The 17253-nt window shown below is 33.4% G+C and overlaps 1 protein-coding gene across 1 annotated transcript; it reads right to left on the bottom strand.

Moving 5' to 3' along the window:
* Positions 1-2312: 2312 nt before the first annotated feature.
* On the bottom strand, positions 2313-4802 carry LOC109544952 (farnesol dehydrogenase). Its single transcript, XM_019915378.2, has 5 exons — positions 4581-4802; positions 4207-4444; positions 2728-2951; positions 2514-2648; positions 2313-2406 (listed from the first exon to the last, which is right to left on the bottom strand). Exons 1-5 carry the CDS (start codon positions 4686-4688, stop codon positions 2368-2370), a joined length of 744 nt encoding a protein of 247 aa, XP_019770937.1. The 5' UTR covers positions 4689-4802; the 3' UTR covers positions 2313-2367.
* Positions 4803-17253: the final 12451 nt, after the last annotated feature.

Here is a 17253-nt window from a genome sequence, read left to right as displayed (position 1 = left end):
AATATTGATGACAAAAATTGAGAAATCTATATTCTCGTAATGAAACAAGGACCATGCTCCATTGCCAGGTGGTTCGGAGTTTTAAACAATGAGTACCAATTTAAAGACACACCACACCCAATTTTGAAAATTAATGATATTGTGTTGGAATATACACGCGTAATAACAACACTACAAATGAGTCCCTGATTTTGAGTAGAGGGCTGCCTTAAAACCTACGATATACATCCTCTCAACTCAAAACCCAGGTAAAGATCTGTCCCTTATTTGGCCACCTTTACCACACAAAAACGGAAAAGTGGCGCATTCTTGCGATTGGTTCTTGACCGCATACGAAAATTGCCTCTCTTGGTTGTATACTATATACATCAGACCACTACCTCTTTTCACACATATTATAAATGGAAGTTCAGAACCAGTTGCAATCTCCAAAGTCGCAAAGCGTTGCTATTAAGGAATACACGTGAACACGCAATTCTACCTCATTTTGCTTCTGGAAATCGACATTTGAAGGGGTTTGGAAGGTTTCATTTCATTTAACAAATCATTGTCTTGGCCTACCAAATGCCTTGGTACCAAATAATATCAAAATAACGTGTATCAGAAAAATTGTACGAAGAGGGAGAGGAGAAGATCAAGGTAGACTGCTATGGTGCGTGTTGTGAAGCTCGAAACTTTAGTTATCACTTTAACAGTAAAAGGGCGTTGTCGAGAGGAGGTGTGAATAAGGCCCATTGTCCATATTAGAGCATTTTTRTTTGTCGACAGTACGTGAAATTCAATTTCGGGGCAAAAACTGTCAACTTTTCTTTACACAGAGTGTTATTGAAATGTYACAAGCTTCACGTGATACTTAAAAAAAAYAAATSCGGACATTTTTCYTTACTTACTACTTAACTTAAAAATGTGTGACAAAGTTTCATTTTTTGGTATCTAATATAAAAGCGGAAKATTACAATCTCAGCCCATTTTGTTTGTGTCAATTAAATTTAAAGTCATTAGAGTATGAACTAGTTTTTATTAACACTTTAAGCATTTTTTGGGCGAATTTACCAGTCCGTTATTCAGTTAGTGCAAGTCAAGACATTTTACGTGGATTATTTCAAATTCCAGAACTTGCTTCTCCCTACAAGTTCATGGCAGTAAATTGCAGAATTCCAAATATGAAAGGGCGTAAATCATGTTTGGACTTTTTCTACTTTCGCAAGGAATCGATTTTTTCCGAGCAAATTTCGATTGTATTTTTAATGGCCTTTTCTATAAATAAATACTCAAACGCCCATGACGAATATGTCTTGTCGTCTTTCCTGATGTTTCTTTTGTAAAATATTTTTTGAGGAACGTTTGCATTTTCATGTTAACAACTTATCTTATTGCTCATGGTTACTATTTCATATTCAGATGAATGTTTGCCTGGCGAATTTCCGCAATCCATTTCTTCCCGTCTCGTATCACTGTTCGTGTGTGAAATCTTTCGGGCAGTGTTATTGGCTTTCACATCAGTGATATGAAAGTCTTCGATTTMTCTGCTAAGCCAATTCAATTTCGGGAAACCTTCAGATTTACTGTTTGATAAAGGCAACGCACTACAAATTAAGTTTCAATCATTTGTATAATTAAAACACAGAATTGGAACTCTGCCTTTGAGCAGCTGTATAATGAATTTATTTATTTATTTCAAATTACTTTCACTATTMCAAATTTAAATGTAAAATAAAAACAGTGATCCTCATCCAAAACTTCATCTGGCAGGGTTAATTTCAATGCTTAATGATTAACKATTTAGACAATAAACTAATTTAKATAATGCGATCTCATAATGCGWATTAAGAGTGCGGCCTGCTTAGGGTTTAAAATCACTTAACTAATATATGCCTAAAAGTATCGGGGTCCCACAATTAATGTCCTGTCTAACCAATTTCATCTATCGAACTGAAATTAACTGTGTTAATTCAGTTATATTAGCAAAGGCTCAATTATGGCCTGACATTCTCGTAAACTTGCTAGTAAGTTGTTTGACCGCGTTGCCCGTTAGATCGTTAGAGTAGGCAATATGCTTGTTACAATATTTATTGAACTGTACATAATAATTACTTCGTCTTTAAAATGCGTTAACAATTTCAATTTTTGTAACATATTTAGTTTCAGGATTTATTTTCAGAGAATTGTCTATAGCATAAATCGTCAAATAAAAATATAATATTAACATATATTATTTGAACATTGGCTGCGAGTTGAAAGTCTAGAAAATGTTGGCTTAATAAGCATGCGCTATTATCAGAAGGAAAGGAAAACAAAATAAAATAATCAAATATCGAAAACGTACGGTTTAATATACGATATTATTTCGTACATTGAAAGCACAAATCAAATCGAACCTACGGCTCGAACGATCACTTCAGATACCTAAAAATAAACAACACTATAATGAACAGAAAAAAACATACCATTTCCGCAGGGAACAACTTTAAAAGCGTTACATCTTAATGGGATTAAAACTGTAATTTACATACATTTACGTGGGGGGGTGTTGATAAAGCGTAAATAACCGCATCGGCAACATCTGCAGGATGAAGGGCTGGCATTGGCAGCTCTCCGAACTCAGCTATATCTTGAAACTCCGTTTTTACATAACCAGGGCTAATGCTCTGCAGCAAAAATAGTCTAAATTGAGCTTTTCCTATTGCTTCCGAAAGGTAAATGCAATAATTTATATCTTCAACTCACAGTAACTTTAACGTGTAATTTTTCCCTATTAATCTCCAACCTCAAAGTCTCGGCTAGAGAAGTAACGGCATATTTTGTGGGTCCATACATGTTTAATCCGGGAATATCCAGCACAACATGACCAAGAACGCTGTTGATATGGATTATGTGACCTGCCGTTTTATTTGCTATGATATTTTGGGCCACTTCTCTAGTCACAATGCAGAGCCCGAGTATATTTGTGTCTAAAATAACAGAAAATTTACTTTCATTATATGCATTATTGTTTTACCAGAATTGCAATGGTACCCATTCTAGTATTAAATTCTAATCAATATTTTTAAAAGTAAATATATTGATTAACTAACTTGGATCTACAAAATCAACCGATGCATCGAAGGCGAAAACAGAAAAAAATAAATAGTTTCTACATTACTTTTTCCCATCAGTTTTTATAGTTACATTGATACTATAACTGGAAAAATATATAATTTCAAAATGAAAAGGTACCATATTTTATTATGAAAAAAAAAACAAAAATATTATATAAAAATTCGTAAGCTACTCTATTCAGTTGATATTTTTGTTGTACGATTTATAAATGTTCTAAAAATGGGTTATTTCATATAAAAAAATTATTTCAAATAATTACCCTATACGGAATTATGTTGACAAACCTTATACGAAAAACTAAAACCAAGTAACAGAAAAATTAATATTGATTTTGCCAATTATTTGTCGCCTAAGGTTTACAACTTTATTTCGCTCGAAATAATTAATAATAAATAGGACCAATAATTTTAGGAAATATTGTAGAATGTAACAATATAGATCAATTAAAGCAACTATTTAAATAAATAAAAAACATATATGCATTTTAAAATAACTTACACGGAGTGTCTATAGTTTTTAACTTAAACGGTTAATGTCTGACTGCATTGTAATTGGATTCATATTTTCAGTCATGCAGATGCTAAATATTTCGAATAAAGTTAGTACTTTAAGTATGAGTCGCTGTATTAAATTGAAAAAATATTAAAGGTGAATTATTTTGCTTCAATTCGCTAGTTAGATTTTTGGCACAATTTCCATAACTAGGGATGATAGGTATAAAAATTTCAAGCACATTTTTATATTTCCGATTTGTTTTTCAAGACTTATCAAAGGTCCGAAGTTGTGTTATTACTTTCAATAAGAATACATTGACCTGCAGTATGGGATGATAATTTTCTTGAAATTATTGTCTTTTACATTTTCTCTTCAAAGTTTTTAGAAATTCATTTCATATGGGAATAATTATACTTTTATGCATATCATTTTTGAAATTATAACAATTCTTTATCAATTTCGCGCTTATTTCCTGACAAGTTCCTTTCGGTGCGTTTAACAAGGAGACTTTGGTGGGTTGTTTTCTTAATATTAGCAGTGGCTACTGTGACTTCCGAATTTTAAGAATACTGTAGGTATTAAGTTGCGAATTGCTACAACGCGAACGCTTACCTAAGACAGTTTTCCATTTCTTTGTTTCACCTCGTAAAAGAGATGTGTGCTGAGAAAGTCCAGCATTATTAATCAGAATGCTGATTGGTCCTAAGGTCCCAATCACTTCTTCGACTGTAGCGATAATTTGAGATTCTTCTGTTAAGTCGCATTTAAATGCGCAAAGAGTTCCCTTTTGTCCAGATAATTTATGTGCAATTTTTTCGATTTTGTTAATTCTCCTTGCGAGACCAGCAACCTTCAAATTTTACTTACTTCAAAAATTTTACAGCATATATTAAGTTAATTAAAATACATGATAAAGTTAAGTAACTAAGACTAGGGAGACATAATAGTATTGTCTCTCCTTAGTCAAGTGCGTAATTATCACTTACAATTAGTCCATTTTTGACTAATTCTTCAACAATTGCAGCTCCGATTCCAGCCGAAGCTCCCGTTACAACTGCAACTTTCCCAATAAATCTTTCAAGCGTCAGCACCATTGTTGAAACTTTATATATATTTAAAAATTGAAACTCTCGAAATTATAAAAGCAATTCAATTATAAAAATGATAAAAGTCGATTCTGTCAAGATCCTGTCAAGTGAAGTTAATATAACGAATGGAATAAATAAAAATAAATGTCAATATCTGCGAAAGTTTTTATTTCTATGAATTAATAGATATTGCTCACTTTATACTACGATAAACGATAAAAATCAGTAGAATAGAAGCCTTCAGTAGATTCGTTCTGCTAGAAAAAGCTTCATTGAATGTCGGCCGTTCTCCTTCTAGGTAGTCAAAATCTAAATAAGGTAAATATTTGGACCTTTTGCTAGCATGTCGATCGTTCGTTATATTAGACATATATTATTATTTACTTTATTTACTTCAAATAGGCATCTTATAAGAGATAGACATCTCAGTTTTAACTAGATTTGAAGAAAACATAATCGATTTAAGTCTTACATTAACATCTTGAGCTAAAGATGACTGGCGATTTAAAAATGGAAATTATTTTTCGATATTCATCGTCATTCTCTCTGTCCACAGAAATTTAGCTGAAAATAAATTTAATTTCGCACCAAAACGCTTTTTAAAAATTTCACCTTAACCGGAAACAAATTGCATGGAAGCCCATTACAATAAACCGCAGCAAAAGTAACGGGTAAAATGCTTGCCAATGAGCGAAACTGATTACACAAGATCTATGTAAAGTGCATAGCTTTGTTTCGAACATTGCTTGCTCCGTTCCAGGATTTCACAGTAAATTATTCAGGATTCCTAAAGGTTCATCCTATAAATCACCCGTGACTGAAGTTGATGGAGTTTTGTAAGTTTTCATCTCTTCAATTCCCATTTTCTTAGAAAAATGTGCAACTTTTCCGCGACTGGCGCTGATTTAAAAACGCAAGGAAAAAAATATGTTGTATTTGTGCGCTGTCTGCCAGCCAATTTTATCATATGAATTATGCTGCGTAATAGTGATAGTGGCATTGTTTTTTATTCGTTATATCAGCCAGTAATAAACATAAGGATAATGGAAGTAAATAGCTTCAAGATTAGATTATTTATATCCGTTCGTTCGGCGTCTACTTTCCTTATACAGAATTGATCGCTTTGACTTGATACAATGTGTAAATTAATTATACTTCTGAGAATTATACAGCTGCATACCTAAAGTCTATTCACACGTTTCAAATTATATTGAGTATGCGTAGACGTGTTTGAAGTCTATTTCTTTGGAAAATCTAAACCGATCTCAATGTGAAGTTATATCGGTATCCGGAGATAGAAATCTGCGGCTTATAGGGAATATATCGCCGGATCGAAAAGCCAGCTGGCCAAACCCTAATATTTCATACTTAACTCGCGATTTTCTTAAACGGTATATTCATATTTTGATAAGGCTTTCCTTGGAGGCCATTGTATAAGCTGTTAAATCTCCGGTTTATAGCGAAATCTTCGGTACAAAGAAAAAGTTAGTGATGGGGGACTGGGGTTTCAAAAATTCGAATCGACTACAGTAAACTTTAAGCAGTAAAATGACAACGGTTTAAAACTAAATGAATTATGAATTGGCGCCCCGAATTGCGATATTTTTATGTTTATTTCGGGTTTATAAATTTGAAATTTAAACTCTAATAAGTGCTTTATTTATGTTGTCATAAATTGAGTCGCATTGATATAATAAGTATATGAAAGTTTCTCATGCATAAGTTCTTTTTTCCTTACAGTTTAAGTAAATTTCTTAAAAGTTTTAACACTTAAGTCTTTTTTATGAATATGTTTTTTATGACGTATCGTCCAGTCAATGATTAAAAGTAAAAATTATCTAACTTTAAACTTCATCTTTACAACTGATGAAATGCCATGCAAGCCGCAAGCGTTGAATGAATATGCATTGAGCTTGAACTGATCTCTTTAACTAAACTTAAGCGAAGTCGAGTAACTGGAAAAATTTAATCAATTTTTATTCGAACAGTGCACGTAACGGAGAAACTCGCCTTGAGAACACGGATTTCCGGCTGTTTTCTTTAGGATTTCTCACGAAAAATCGACTTTATGCACATATAGGTATGTAAGTTCTTACGTAAAATAATATCGACATCTGGATTTATTTCGGGCTTTCAATCAGGTTGATTTATTTATTAAAATTTTCCAAGCAGATTTGATTATTGTTAATTTGAAAATATAAGGTGCTTTGCTGATGATATGTTATTGTTATGATACGCTTTGATGATGAATGATACGTTATTCAGCAGTGTAAGTTGTCAACTAACTTTATTTTTTGACTTTTAAACAGCTCATGTGCGTTAAACAACTTAAAGCTCTACAATTGGCAAAATATCAATAAACTTCTGCCAAAAGTCGTAAATAATAGATTTGAGTTTACTTCTGATTCCCCTTAAGCATTCGGTTTGCATCGGGATGTGCCGGACAAAAGACATCCAAGAACCCTTCAGGTTAAAGTTAGCTCTTAGAAGGGAAACCGGTCGTGGCAAAGAGCTCTTTGTAACGCATCTGAAGGCAGGAAATTCTATACTTTCGGAGACAGATTTTGCAGCAAGAAAAATGGATATATGCATTTTACTGGAATTTTTAAAACTTTCTCTATATGAGTACTTGAAAATTATTTCCCAGACATTCTTATGGTGCAATTTTTTATTATATTCAGTTTCCAATGCATTTCAACTTCCAGAGGGGGAATGGACCGGAGCTGATTATCAGATCTGATCAGACTTGCATAAAGCTCTAGCCGAAGACACATGCCTGAATATTTAATAAAATACCTTCGGATAGAGCTATGACAAAAGTGCAAAGATCGTCCATATTTCAGAGACGGCAAAGTACGTGTTCCCAGTTTATTTTCCTTTGGTCTTAAATTATGGGAATTTCCTGAATACACTTGAATGGCTTCCAGTATTTATTGATTCAATTTCAACAACGTGAAAATAAATATGCGATGGTTAAATGCGATCGGTTGTTTTCGAACAAAGACCCTTAAATTAACAATATCGGGAGTAGTCCATTAAAATGTTTGAACTCTAAGTAGCAAGTGTGTACAATGATGTTTTGAGAAACACAGTAACAGTAACTAATACTAAGTTCTAGCGACGCAAAATAAATAATGCAAAATCGCTTACACTTAACGTAAGCTTAACTACAGACAATTGATCAACATGCAAGAATAAATAATGGTGTTTTCTTATTGGAAAATGTCGTAAAATAAAGAAGCAACTGTTGATAAAAAAGGTTTTACTAGAATTAATATTCAAAAGGTAGAGGCCGAAAATTTAGGCTGATCCAATTGTGGATTATTACGATCACGAGTTCGCAATAAATTTGAGTAAAATACGTGAACAATAACTTGTGAAAAATAAAAAGTTCAGATAAAAAAATCAGATAATTCATTTTTAATTTCAATTCATCACTTCTGCGACAGTTCATCTAGTGTGCCAAAAATGCCCTGTACGAACAAGAGAATATTGCTCGTTATTTCTGGAAACTTCACCGAAAATTTAGAGACGATAAAAGTGTTTTCGCCAAATCAAGGACAAAAAGAATTGGATATTAAGCGTGGCCCAGGAAGTTGCACTTATTGGATATTTCGACGCTTACCGCTATAATTTCGAATGATATATTGTCAAAGACTCAAAGTTGTCTTACAGGACCGTTTATGAGATTTTCAAATTTACCTTTGATAAATACCGAGAAGTTCCAGTGGTATTCACGTCTGACTGAATGGAAAGTCTTTTGTTAAGTTTAACATTGCTTGTAATATTTTGTGAAATCTTTGAGATCTAGTCTGATCAATAATGCGGTGTTTTCAGATTTCGGTTTTTCTGTTTTGAATAGCAAGATCTGGCTATATTAACACAAAAAGTATTGCATAGGTTTGCCGCCAGTATAGATTTTTTGTGGTGCCACAAACAATACTTTTTGTACTTTTTGAGGGGCCATAATGACTTGCTGGAACAGATATGTTAGTAAATGGTTTACGAAGTACTTGCCGTACTCTTTCTTCAATCTTGTCTTTCAAACGTAGTCCCACATAGCACAGATGAACGAGTTTTCAGTATCTAGCAAAAATATGGCACATAAATTCTAGTTTCCACTGCTTCCTCCTCTAGTTTGGCATGAATGTTCTTCATCTGACGTGATAGTCCCTTTGTTAAGCCTGATGGATGGCTTTCACTCATTCCAGTCTTATTCAAGGGAATTTTTTTAGTTTCTATTACTGAAGTGCAATTCTCAAATCTGTTTCTTGCAAAGATTGTTATGAAAAAAATGTGTGGTTTGTACTTTGGCTGTCGCTTCATTTAGCGCATTGTAAATTTTTGTCTAATACGTCGCCATTTCAGTAGATCTGTCTCGTAGTAGTCTGTATTTGTGATTAAAAAAATGTGGGGCTTTAATACGTTCAGATATACGTACCTCGTAAATCATTCCAAATAAAAAAAAATTCGATCTTTTATTCTTAAATTTGACGCTCTGTATTTCAAAAAAATAGGTTAAGTGAATAGTAAATATTAGCTTTATTCAATATAAGTTCGGTTTAGAATCAAATGTGAACGCATTAAGGCCACAAGCAAGTAGCAAGTATACAAAGTATTTTCTGGAGAATTTTAAAACACATTTTCAGTAGGAGAGTAGAATTGAAGAGCGGCAGGTTAAAATCTTACAAAATGCCTGAAAGAAGGTCCTTCGGGAATTTAAACATGTATCTGAACTACACCTTTTAAAGCAACAAGCTGAAGATACCAATTCACTTTTTATTCAATATTCAAACATAAATCAATGCTCAAATAGCCATTATCCGCTACCTCAAATTGAGGAAAGTCACCTGGAATCGTACACTGTCTACCTTCTTGAATATGTCGTTGGAACGCAACGAATGGCAAGTATGACGAAGAGAATATTCAATATTTTATCGTCCATACGGAGACCCATCGCGTTTATCTTGCCTGAAAAATCAGGAAAATTCCCTGAGAGCTGAAATTTCAATTCAGATTTAACCTGAAGCTATTGCCCATTTGGGATGCTTACTGACTGGCCGATTTCCAGTTACCTAACTTTAAATTTTGATTTCGCTAAACGATATGTTATATCTCATGTTATATAAGCTGGAGGATTTCCTGGCTCAGTGCACGTTTGCCATTTGGGACGGATTTTTTTCTTATAACCACAAAATAAATGCATAAAGTAACCAAAATTATTCATGTATGCACATGCATAGAATCAGGACTGATTTCTGTGTTAGATCGTTCTGCTTATTCCTGATGGTTTGTGCTTACAAATATAGAGAAAAATAGCCTATTATGTGAGAGCCTTTTCTGTATGAAACCGTATTCTCTATGTCTTTATTAGTAATGAGCGGACTAATTTAAATTAACAAGTTAACAGTAAAACAGTACAGTAGAAATATTTCCGAACTTGCTGATTGGCCTCTAACTGCACTACGCAGAAAATGCTACCACATTCACCTAATATCAATAACTAAACTGAATTGCTTTAAAATAGTGAGGAAATAGCTATATAAATGATGATAGATACTATCTACATAAATGTTTACACCAAGAAAGTGTGAGTCTACAATTTTCACTTTCTAAATCGAATTCGCTTGTCGAATGTTCTCATTTTTTTCGCAGCAATAATTCGTCAACTGAGGCCTGTATATAAAGATGCTGTGAAGTGTAATAAATCATATAGAAAAGATGTAATAAATATGTATCACATGGTGCCTACTTTGACACTCCCTATACATGTCTTCCCAATAGTCGTGGGATATTTCCATTCCACATTGCTGAATTCCCGCGGGCATCTTTAAACATCGCCGCGTTCCAGCTTCTTAACACCAGCCGGGATAGTCGAAATACGCGTTACTCTTGGCAATATTTCATATCGGTCCCTGGGCGCTCTCGAAAATTTAAGTCTCTGGTTGCAGCCCCTAAAACGTGCTTTCTATTGCACGGTTCCCTGGAAAAGCTTAATTAACCTAATTGCCTGTTTTTCGGCTCGGTGAACGAGCATCGGCAATTTTTATCGCTTTATGGGAAAACTTGGGTATAGGATTTTCTAGTTTTCCTCTCAGTTGCTCAGTTCTTATTGAACTAATCTCCAGATTACACTCAAAACGATGATCATTCGGTCTTATGTTTTTCATGGTCTTTCTATCTTCCTACAGCGACATGCAATTTTACTTTAAGCCTCAGTCGACATTTTCTTGTAAACTTTATTCTAAATCTGATTAATAATTCCTCTAAAGTTATAACCTTTCAGGTTTCCGGTTTTGAAAGGTTTTGTTCTTCTCAGTTTATAATTTTATTCTTCATTTTCTACGTTTTCTGGAGAGTTTTGCTTCTATCAAACCTTGCTTGGATCTAATTTTCCACTAACTGCCATCGGCTCTATTATTTACATTATATCGCACCTTAAAACCTCCGATGAAAATAATAGCTTTGCTACTTTTTCATTATCACTACCAATCGTTCTCCGGCGTTGGGCTATTTAACAGAGTGGGGAGTTTTATTTGAATTTCCAGTAGATTAAACTTATATAATCACAGGATCTAGCTTACTTGCTAACCTTGACCTTCTAAGGCGAAGTTTATTAAAAATAGAATATTCAAACAAAAAATAGTACTGTCCTGGCAAAACTTTTAAAAGTTCACAGTGTATTTACGGTATTTGTGTTATTTTATTATAGCACTCCAATCTGTATAAAAATTGTTCAGATTATCACGTTCTAAAAAAGTTTTCAACTAATTCGAAAGTTCATTTATTTAGCATAACGTTAAAATACCTTTCTGTAGCTTCAATCTATCAACTGCCAATGCTTTAACTAGTTTATATTGTATATATTCACGTATATCTAATAATTTTTTTAGACACTTAGGATTCAAAATTGCATATTTCTACTTAATCATGTTTTTTAATAACTTCGAGATTGATATGGGATTCACACGATTCGCCATAGAACTGTGTGATTTGTAAGAATCACATTTAAAATAATCCAGTTTATAAAACTGATCCTTTTTTTCAGAATAAAAGAAACTTGTTTTTAGACTCTTCTTAAATTTCATATTATACCTTTTCAATTGAATTGTATTCTTATATTTCCGAACAGTATAATGCGAAAATTATTCAGAAACCGTCTTTATTTTCCCGATATATGAGGCGCTAAGACTGAAATTTGTCGAAATTGAATTTAGCTTAATCAGAGTTTTTGGGCCTCAATTATTTTTCGACTGCTTGTATCAAACAAGAAGTTGGAAATAATTGAAAATGCTTTTTGTATTATTAAATCTTTGCTCGAGAATTTTGTTGCAGGAAATTGGGTTTACTTTCGACGGCTAATCACGTAATTCTAGAAGGGCAAACTCGCAAAAAAGTGACAAAGTTATGAAATATAGATGTTTTGAATTTTATTAATAGCATATTTATTACGTGCTGTGAAACAGTTAACTATTAAGAGAATATTGGTTTCAGAGTGTGGACTGAACGGCCTAGACATGAGAGTTTTAAAATTTGGAAACTTATTTGTGGGTGCAAAAATTTCACATTTCTTAGGACAACTAACAATTACACTCAAGATGATAAATTCAGTATAAAGTTGAATGAAAACTTTTCGATTTTATACAAGGCCTACAATGAGCTAACAATATACTAATGTCTTGATGAAAACCGTTTTATAGAGATTACGATGCAACATGAAGAATCCCATAGAAATAAAGAGAACGATCCCTTCGGACCATTATTTGATTAGATTTCGGAATAAAGGCCCGAAAAATACCTGCTTTTACCTTAATAAGCTTAGTTTCCACATTGTTACCAGCTCATCCTCAATGACCCCGTATCCATTTGACCTTTTCACTGCGATATTCTCTATTTTGCCTTCGTTTCATTTCCAGTTTAAGTGAATGCCATGAATACATTTGAATTTGTAAGACTGGCGTGTTTCCAGCTTTTTTTCCAAAGTCAAGATGGACATTTTATCGTCAGCGCCAAGGCGAGATTCGCGAATTTTATCCCTGAGCTAGAGCAAACGAATTTGACTAATTATATTAAGCTAATCGTAAATAATTAATTTCACCTGGAAAGTCGAAAGCTGCTTAATTGGACTGGTTTTGATGCAGCTGTGATGCAAATGAACTCTGATTTTCCGTGTTTATTGAAAAGTGTGCATACAATGCAGTGTTATATAAGCACTCCACTCCCAAGTGAAATCTTTATAAATATTTATGCGAAACATTGAAGCGAATGAATTCAAAAAATATACCAGTTTTTATACAAAAATACGTAGACGACCTTTTAATATTCTGGAAAAGCGAGCATAATGTGATTCTTTCCTCCCTAAAATTTGCCTTCACCGCCGATTAAAGTTCACTATAGAAAAAGAGACCAAAAAGCAACCCTACCGTTCTTAGACTTATTTTTAACTAGAACATCTTCCACTATCGAGGTTGAAATCTAGAGAAAACCGTCTTCCAGAGATAGTGTTATTTCCTTTGAATCCAACTCTCCTCATCTTCACAATTGCACTGTCTTCAATTCTTTGCTTTACCGAGTGTCTTATATTCAACTGTCTAGAGCTGCATTTCATTAAGCACTGAACTTTATCAATTTATCGCTTTAAACAATGGTTTTATTTTTGAAATTCACTATATTTGCCATTCTAATTCGAACAGATCCCATGAAAAGTTTAGGTTTTTTACGTTTTTTGGTAACATTTACCAATAGCTTTTAGCAGATAAACAGTAGCTTTTCTGGAGAAATTCGAAGATTAGAAGCTGCCCTTGACCATGATCCGTGCGATGAGTGTAGACAATAAAACATGTCGGCAGATGGTGGGTCTATAACAAATTCATAGATCCATTAAAATTATTGATAGATTGATCCGGCCGGAAATGTCCATTTCGATATGCCGCAAATTATACGTTTTAGTTTTTACGATATCACCGTGTGCATTTTATGGGTGCCACTGGACGTGCCGGGGTTTATTGAATTATATTATTTTCATATTTATTATCTGGACCAGATGCGCAACATTGATGGATACTATTTTGTTTGGTTTAAAACGAATATATTTGTTTATTTTGACAGTTTCTTTCATTTGCTTCTTGTTGTCCGTAACAACATTGTTCTCATATTCTGCAAGTTTGAAGCTCATAAATGTTACAGAAAAAAGTAAACCATCTGATTTTATTTTCGAACTTTTCGCAACAGTTTGATGTGAATGTTTGAGCCGATCGATTTGCAGCAAAAGAACACTTATGGGTCAAAACTCTCTATTACTTTCCTTTAAAAACTTTAGATAATAAATGCGTATAATATGGAAGCTTTCTAATATAAATTTTTACAAAAACCATTACATGTGAAAACCCATTTTAGGCGACAAATCACTTCTACCAAATTACGTTCAATTAAATTGATGAAACGTTTGGTGGGTTAGCACAATCACTTTAACAATTTACCTACAGCCACCAATTTTCCTCCGACAGAAGTTATATATCTCCTAATCAACAATCCGCTTATAACGGCAAAGTTCGAATCAAATTTAAGCTCCGTTATTTACTTATACAGAAGTCGTTTTCAGTGAAGTTGCCGCTGTGGCATCTTAACCAATTCCCGTTTTCATCACAACTTTTCCAAATTGCACTTTCTTAAATATATTCCGACCATCTTTTAGACTCAAGCGATTACGTCCAGGTGACACGCCGTTTACCGTCGCTGCAAACACCATCAGCGATGATTAATTGACTTTCCGGGCTTTACAAATTAGGTAAGATGACAAATGATTGTGTTACTCTTACAGTCAGTGGCTTTGGCAATGGATAAGGACGTTTCCTACTAGACCAGCCAACTTAACACGAAATAAAATGAAACTTTAAAGTTTGCATACTTTTAACAGCTGTGAGCAGCAGCGGTGATGTCTGATGAACACCGTATAAGGGTGCACATACTAAATGTCCACACGGGCCAGCTTCAAACCTCGAGAGTAAATAACTTCATCAATCAGATTTACTATGAACGTTTTTACGTAAATCTTAAAGCGAATTATTACAAATCCGAAAAGTTCCAGTTTGGCATATGGTTAACGACAAGAATGTAATTAATTTTGATATGGCAACGTTTCTGTATACACAATGTTTAATACAATATTCAGAAAAATAAAACAAGTTAGGGGAAAGGAAAACACAATTAAGTACCCATTAAGCAAGCGTCCGGCCCGTTCTCTCTATATATTACAACGATCTAAACTAATGAACGTTTCGCAGGCGCTTTCAAAAGAATATATGGTTTTTAATTATATAAAATTGAAGCGGCGCATAGCCCACGATACATTAATTTCCTTTTGTGCATGTGTTACCCTATACAATAGAAACCTGTGTTTAATGAACTTTCCTGTGGATATATAATCTTGGAGGAACAATTGAACAGGCACACTTGCAGGATTTTCTTCAAATTAGCCATTAAAAAATCTACATTATCAATTTTTTAAGTCAATATTCCACTAACCTTAGGCTAAATATGTTAACTAGAACAGAATATATAGTTCGAATGTATTGCAATTTTTCTACCGTTTAACAATAGGTATAGCAAAAAACAAACAAGCACTGAAAATAATAATGGTGATGAGAATTCTGATAAAACTGAGCCTTGACATCTTAAGAATATTTAACTTGCATGAGTAAGTATCGTCCGATCTGAATACCAACTGGAGGAAAAAAATCAAAAACTACAGTTAAAGGATTACTGTTGAAAGGTGACCAAATCTCGAAAATTCTGAATGAATATAGATTTTCATATCATCACATTTCATAGTGTTTGAAAGTTGATTGGGCGACAAAACGGCCACAGAAAATTATTCCGCAAGTGAAGTTTTAGTTATTTCTGCCTTAACTGTCCTCAGTTTCTTCATGGGTTCATTCTTCTTAACTGCCCACATAGAAAATTAAAATGTAAACACGAGATCTGCGGAGTTTTGGAATCATTTTCTTGGCTCAAATTTTGCAAAGTTTTCAGATTAATAGAAAGCGTTTTGGAACTTATTGTAAGTTATCCAAATTATCGAGAATTTTAAGACCAGAACCATCTCTAGTCAAAATAATTTTCAATTCGCATGGTAACATACTGAAGGACGAGTTATTTATTAATTAAGAAAAAAATCAGCAAAACAAGTAGAATAGGGAAAAAGTGAAAAGTATACCACATACTTACCTAATCCAGCTGCTTCCCATCTAACTAAATCTCATGCCTTAAAAATTCTAATATCAGTTAAATATACCAGAAAAGAATTTCATCAAGGGTTTGGACAATTAGACAAAGAGATTAAGGCCGGTATTTCCTGGGCGGTTTTTTTATATATTAGAGCATAATATATCCGACAAAAACTCTGCGGCACTTAAATCCGAAGCATTACTTCCAGGTAACAAAATATTACTTTCTCCGCAAATATCACAGTGATGATTAATTAACCCGGATCTTAGTGGAAATTAGGGAGGATGACAAATTACTGTGTTTCCCCGCAGCCGAATTTGAGATCAGAGGCATTAGTCGAAGGCATTGTCACACAAAACAAATCATCGTTAGAGGGATATAGTCTCCATGATGTTGCTAAACCAAAGGAAGACTTATTTTCTATAAATTTTCTTATAATGTTAATTTATTATGCTACAATCTCAGGTAGTTAGTAGTAGATGATGTCAGTGAGTGTTTAATGTTAAGCCTATTTAAGAATCGAGTGGATTTTTAGTTTTTTTGCAAAGTTTTCGAGCAAAAACCTCGGAGCAGTTCGCATAGATTTACCATGAAAGTAAAATATACTTGACTGTTTAAGCTTTTACGCTAGCAAAAACCTGACGAAAATAACCAATATTTTCCTCAATGTGTTCTCCTTATGAATGCTAATTTAAAAAATACCCACGTTTCCACTGGGGAAAACTTCCACTTTAAACCCAGGTTTCGTTAAATGATTCGGTTGGAATTGTTAAAAACCTGCTTTGGCTCATTTATCTCAGTATTCAGAAAGACTGGCTTATATTGTCTTTTTTGCCTTGTAATTTACCTACTTGCAATGTTTGAGAAAATCACATTCAATATTAGATTTGATAATACTAAGTTATTGGGATATTCACTTGTGCGTAACGGTAGTAGTAGAAGTCGCATATTTTTTAAATGTTTTAGAGTTATTAAAATTTGCTGTTCTTTACACGCAAATTAGATTCTTTCTTTCCTGGGTCTCAGTCAAAGTGTGAAGTAAAAAGGATATCGTTTATTTTTTGTGTACATTTTAAATCTGATGATGGCGCTGTTGTCTCGCCGAAACGTAATGAAATAAGCGATATTCTTTTTATTTCACACTTTGACTGAGACCTAGCAAAGATAGGAATCTAATAAAATTTACACGCAGTCAGGAAAATAAATCAAAATCTACATGTAAACTGAAAGACAAAATCGAAATGAATAATTCGTGTAACTCGATAAAATTAATGTAATTGAAGTTTAATAATGCAATAAGTACTTGTAGGGAATGATAAATGCTACAAATCAGTGAATCAATATT

The sequence above is a fragment of the Dendroctonus ponderosae genome, unplaced genomic scaffold, assembly GCF_020466585.1.
Source record: "Dendroctonus ponderosae isolate FM_Combo_2020 unplaced genomic scaffold, Dpon_F_20191213v2 Dpon_F_20191213_6, whole genome shotgun sequence".
Classification (NCBI taxonomy): Eukaryota; Metazoa; Arthropoda; class Insecta; order Coleoptera; family Curculionidae; genus Dendroctonus; species Dendroctonus ponderosae.
Note: the sequence above shows the minus strand (reverse complement) of the source record. Positions and strands in the feature narration are given on the sequence as shown.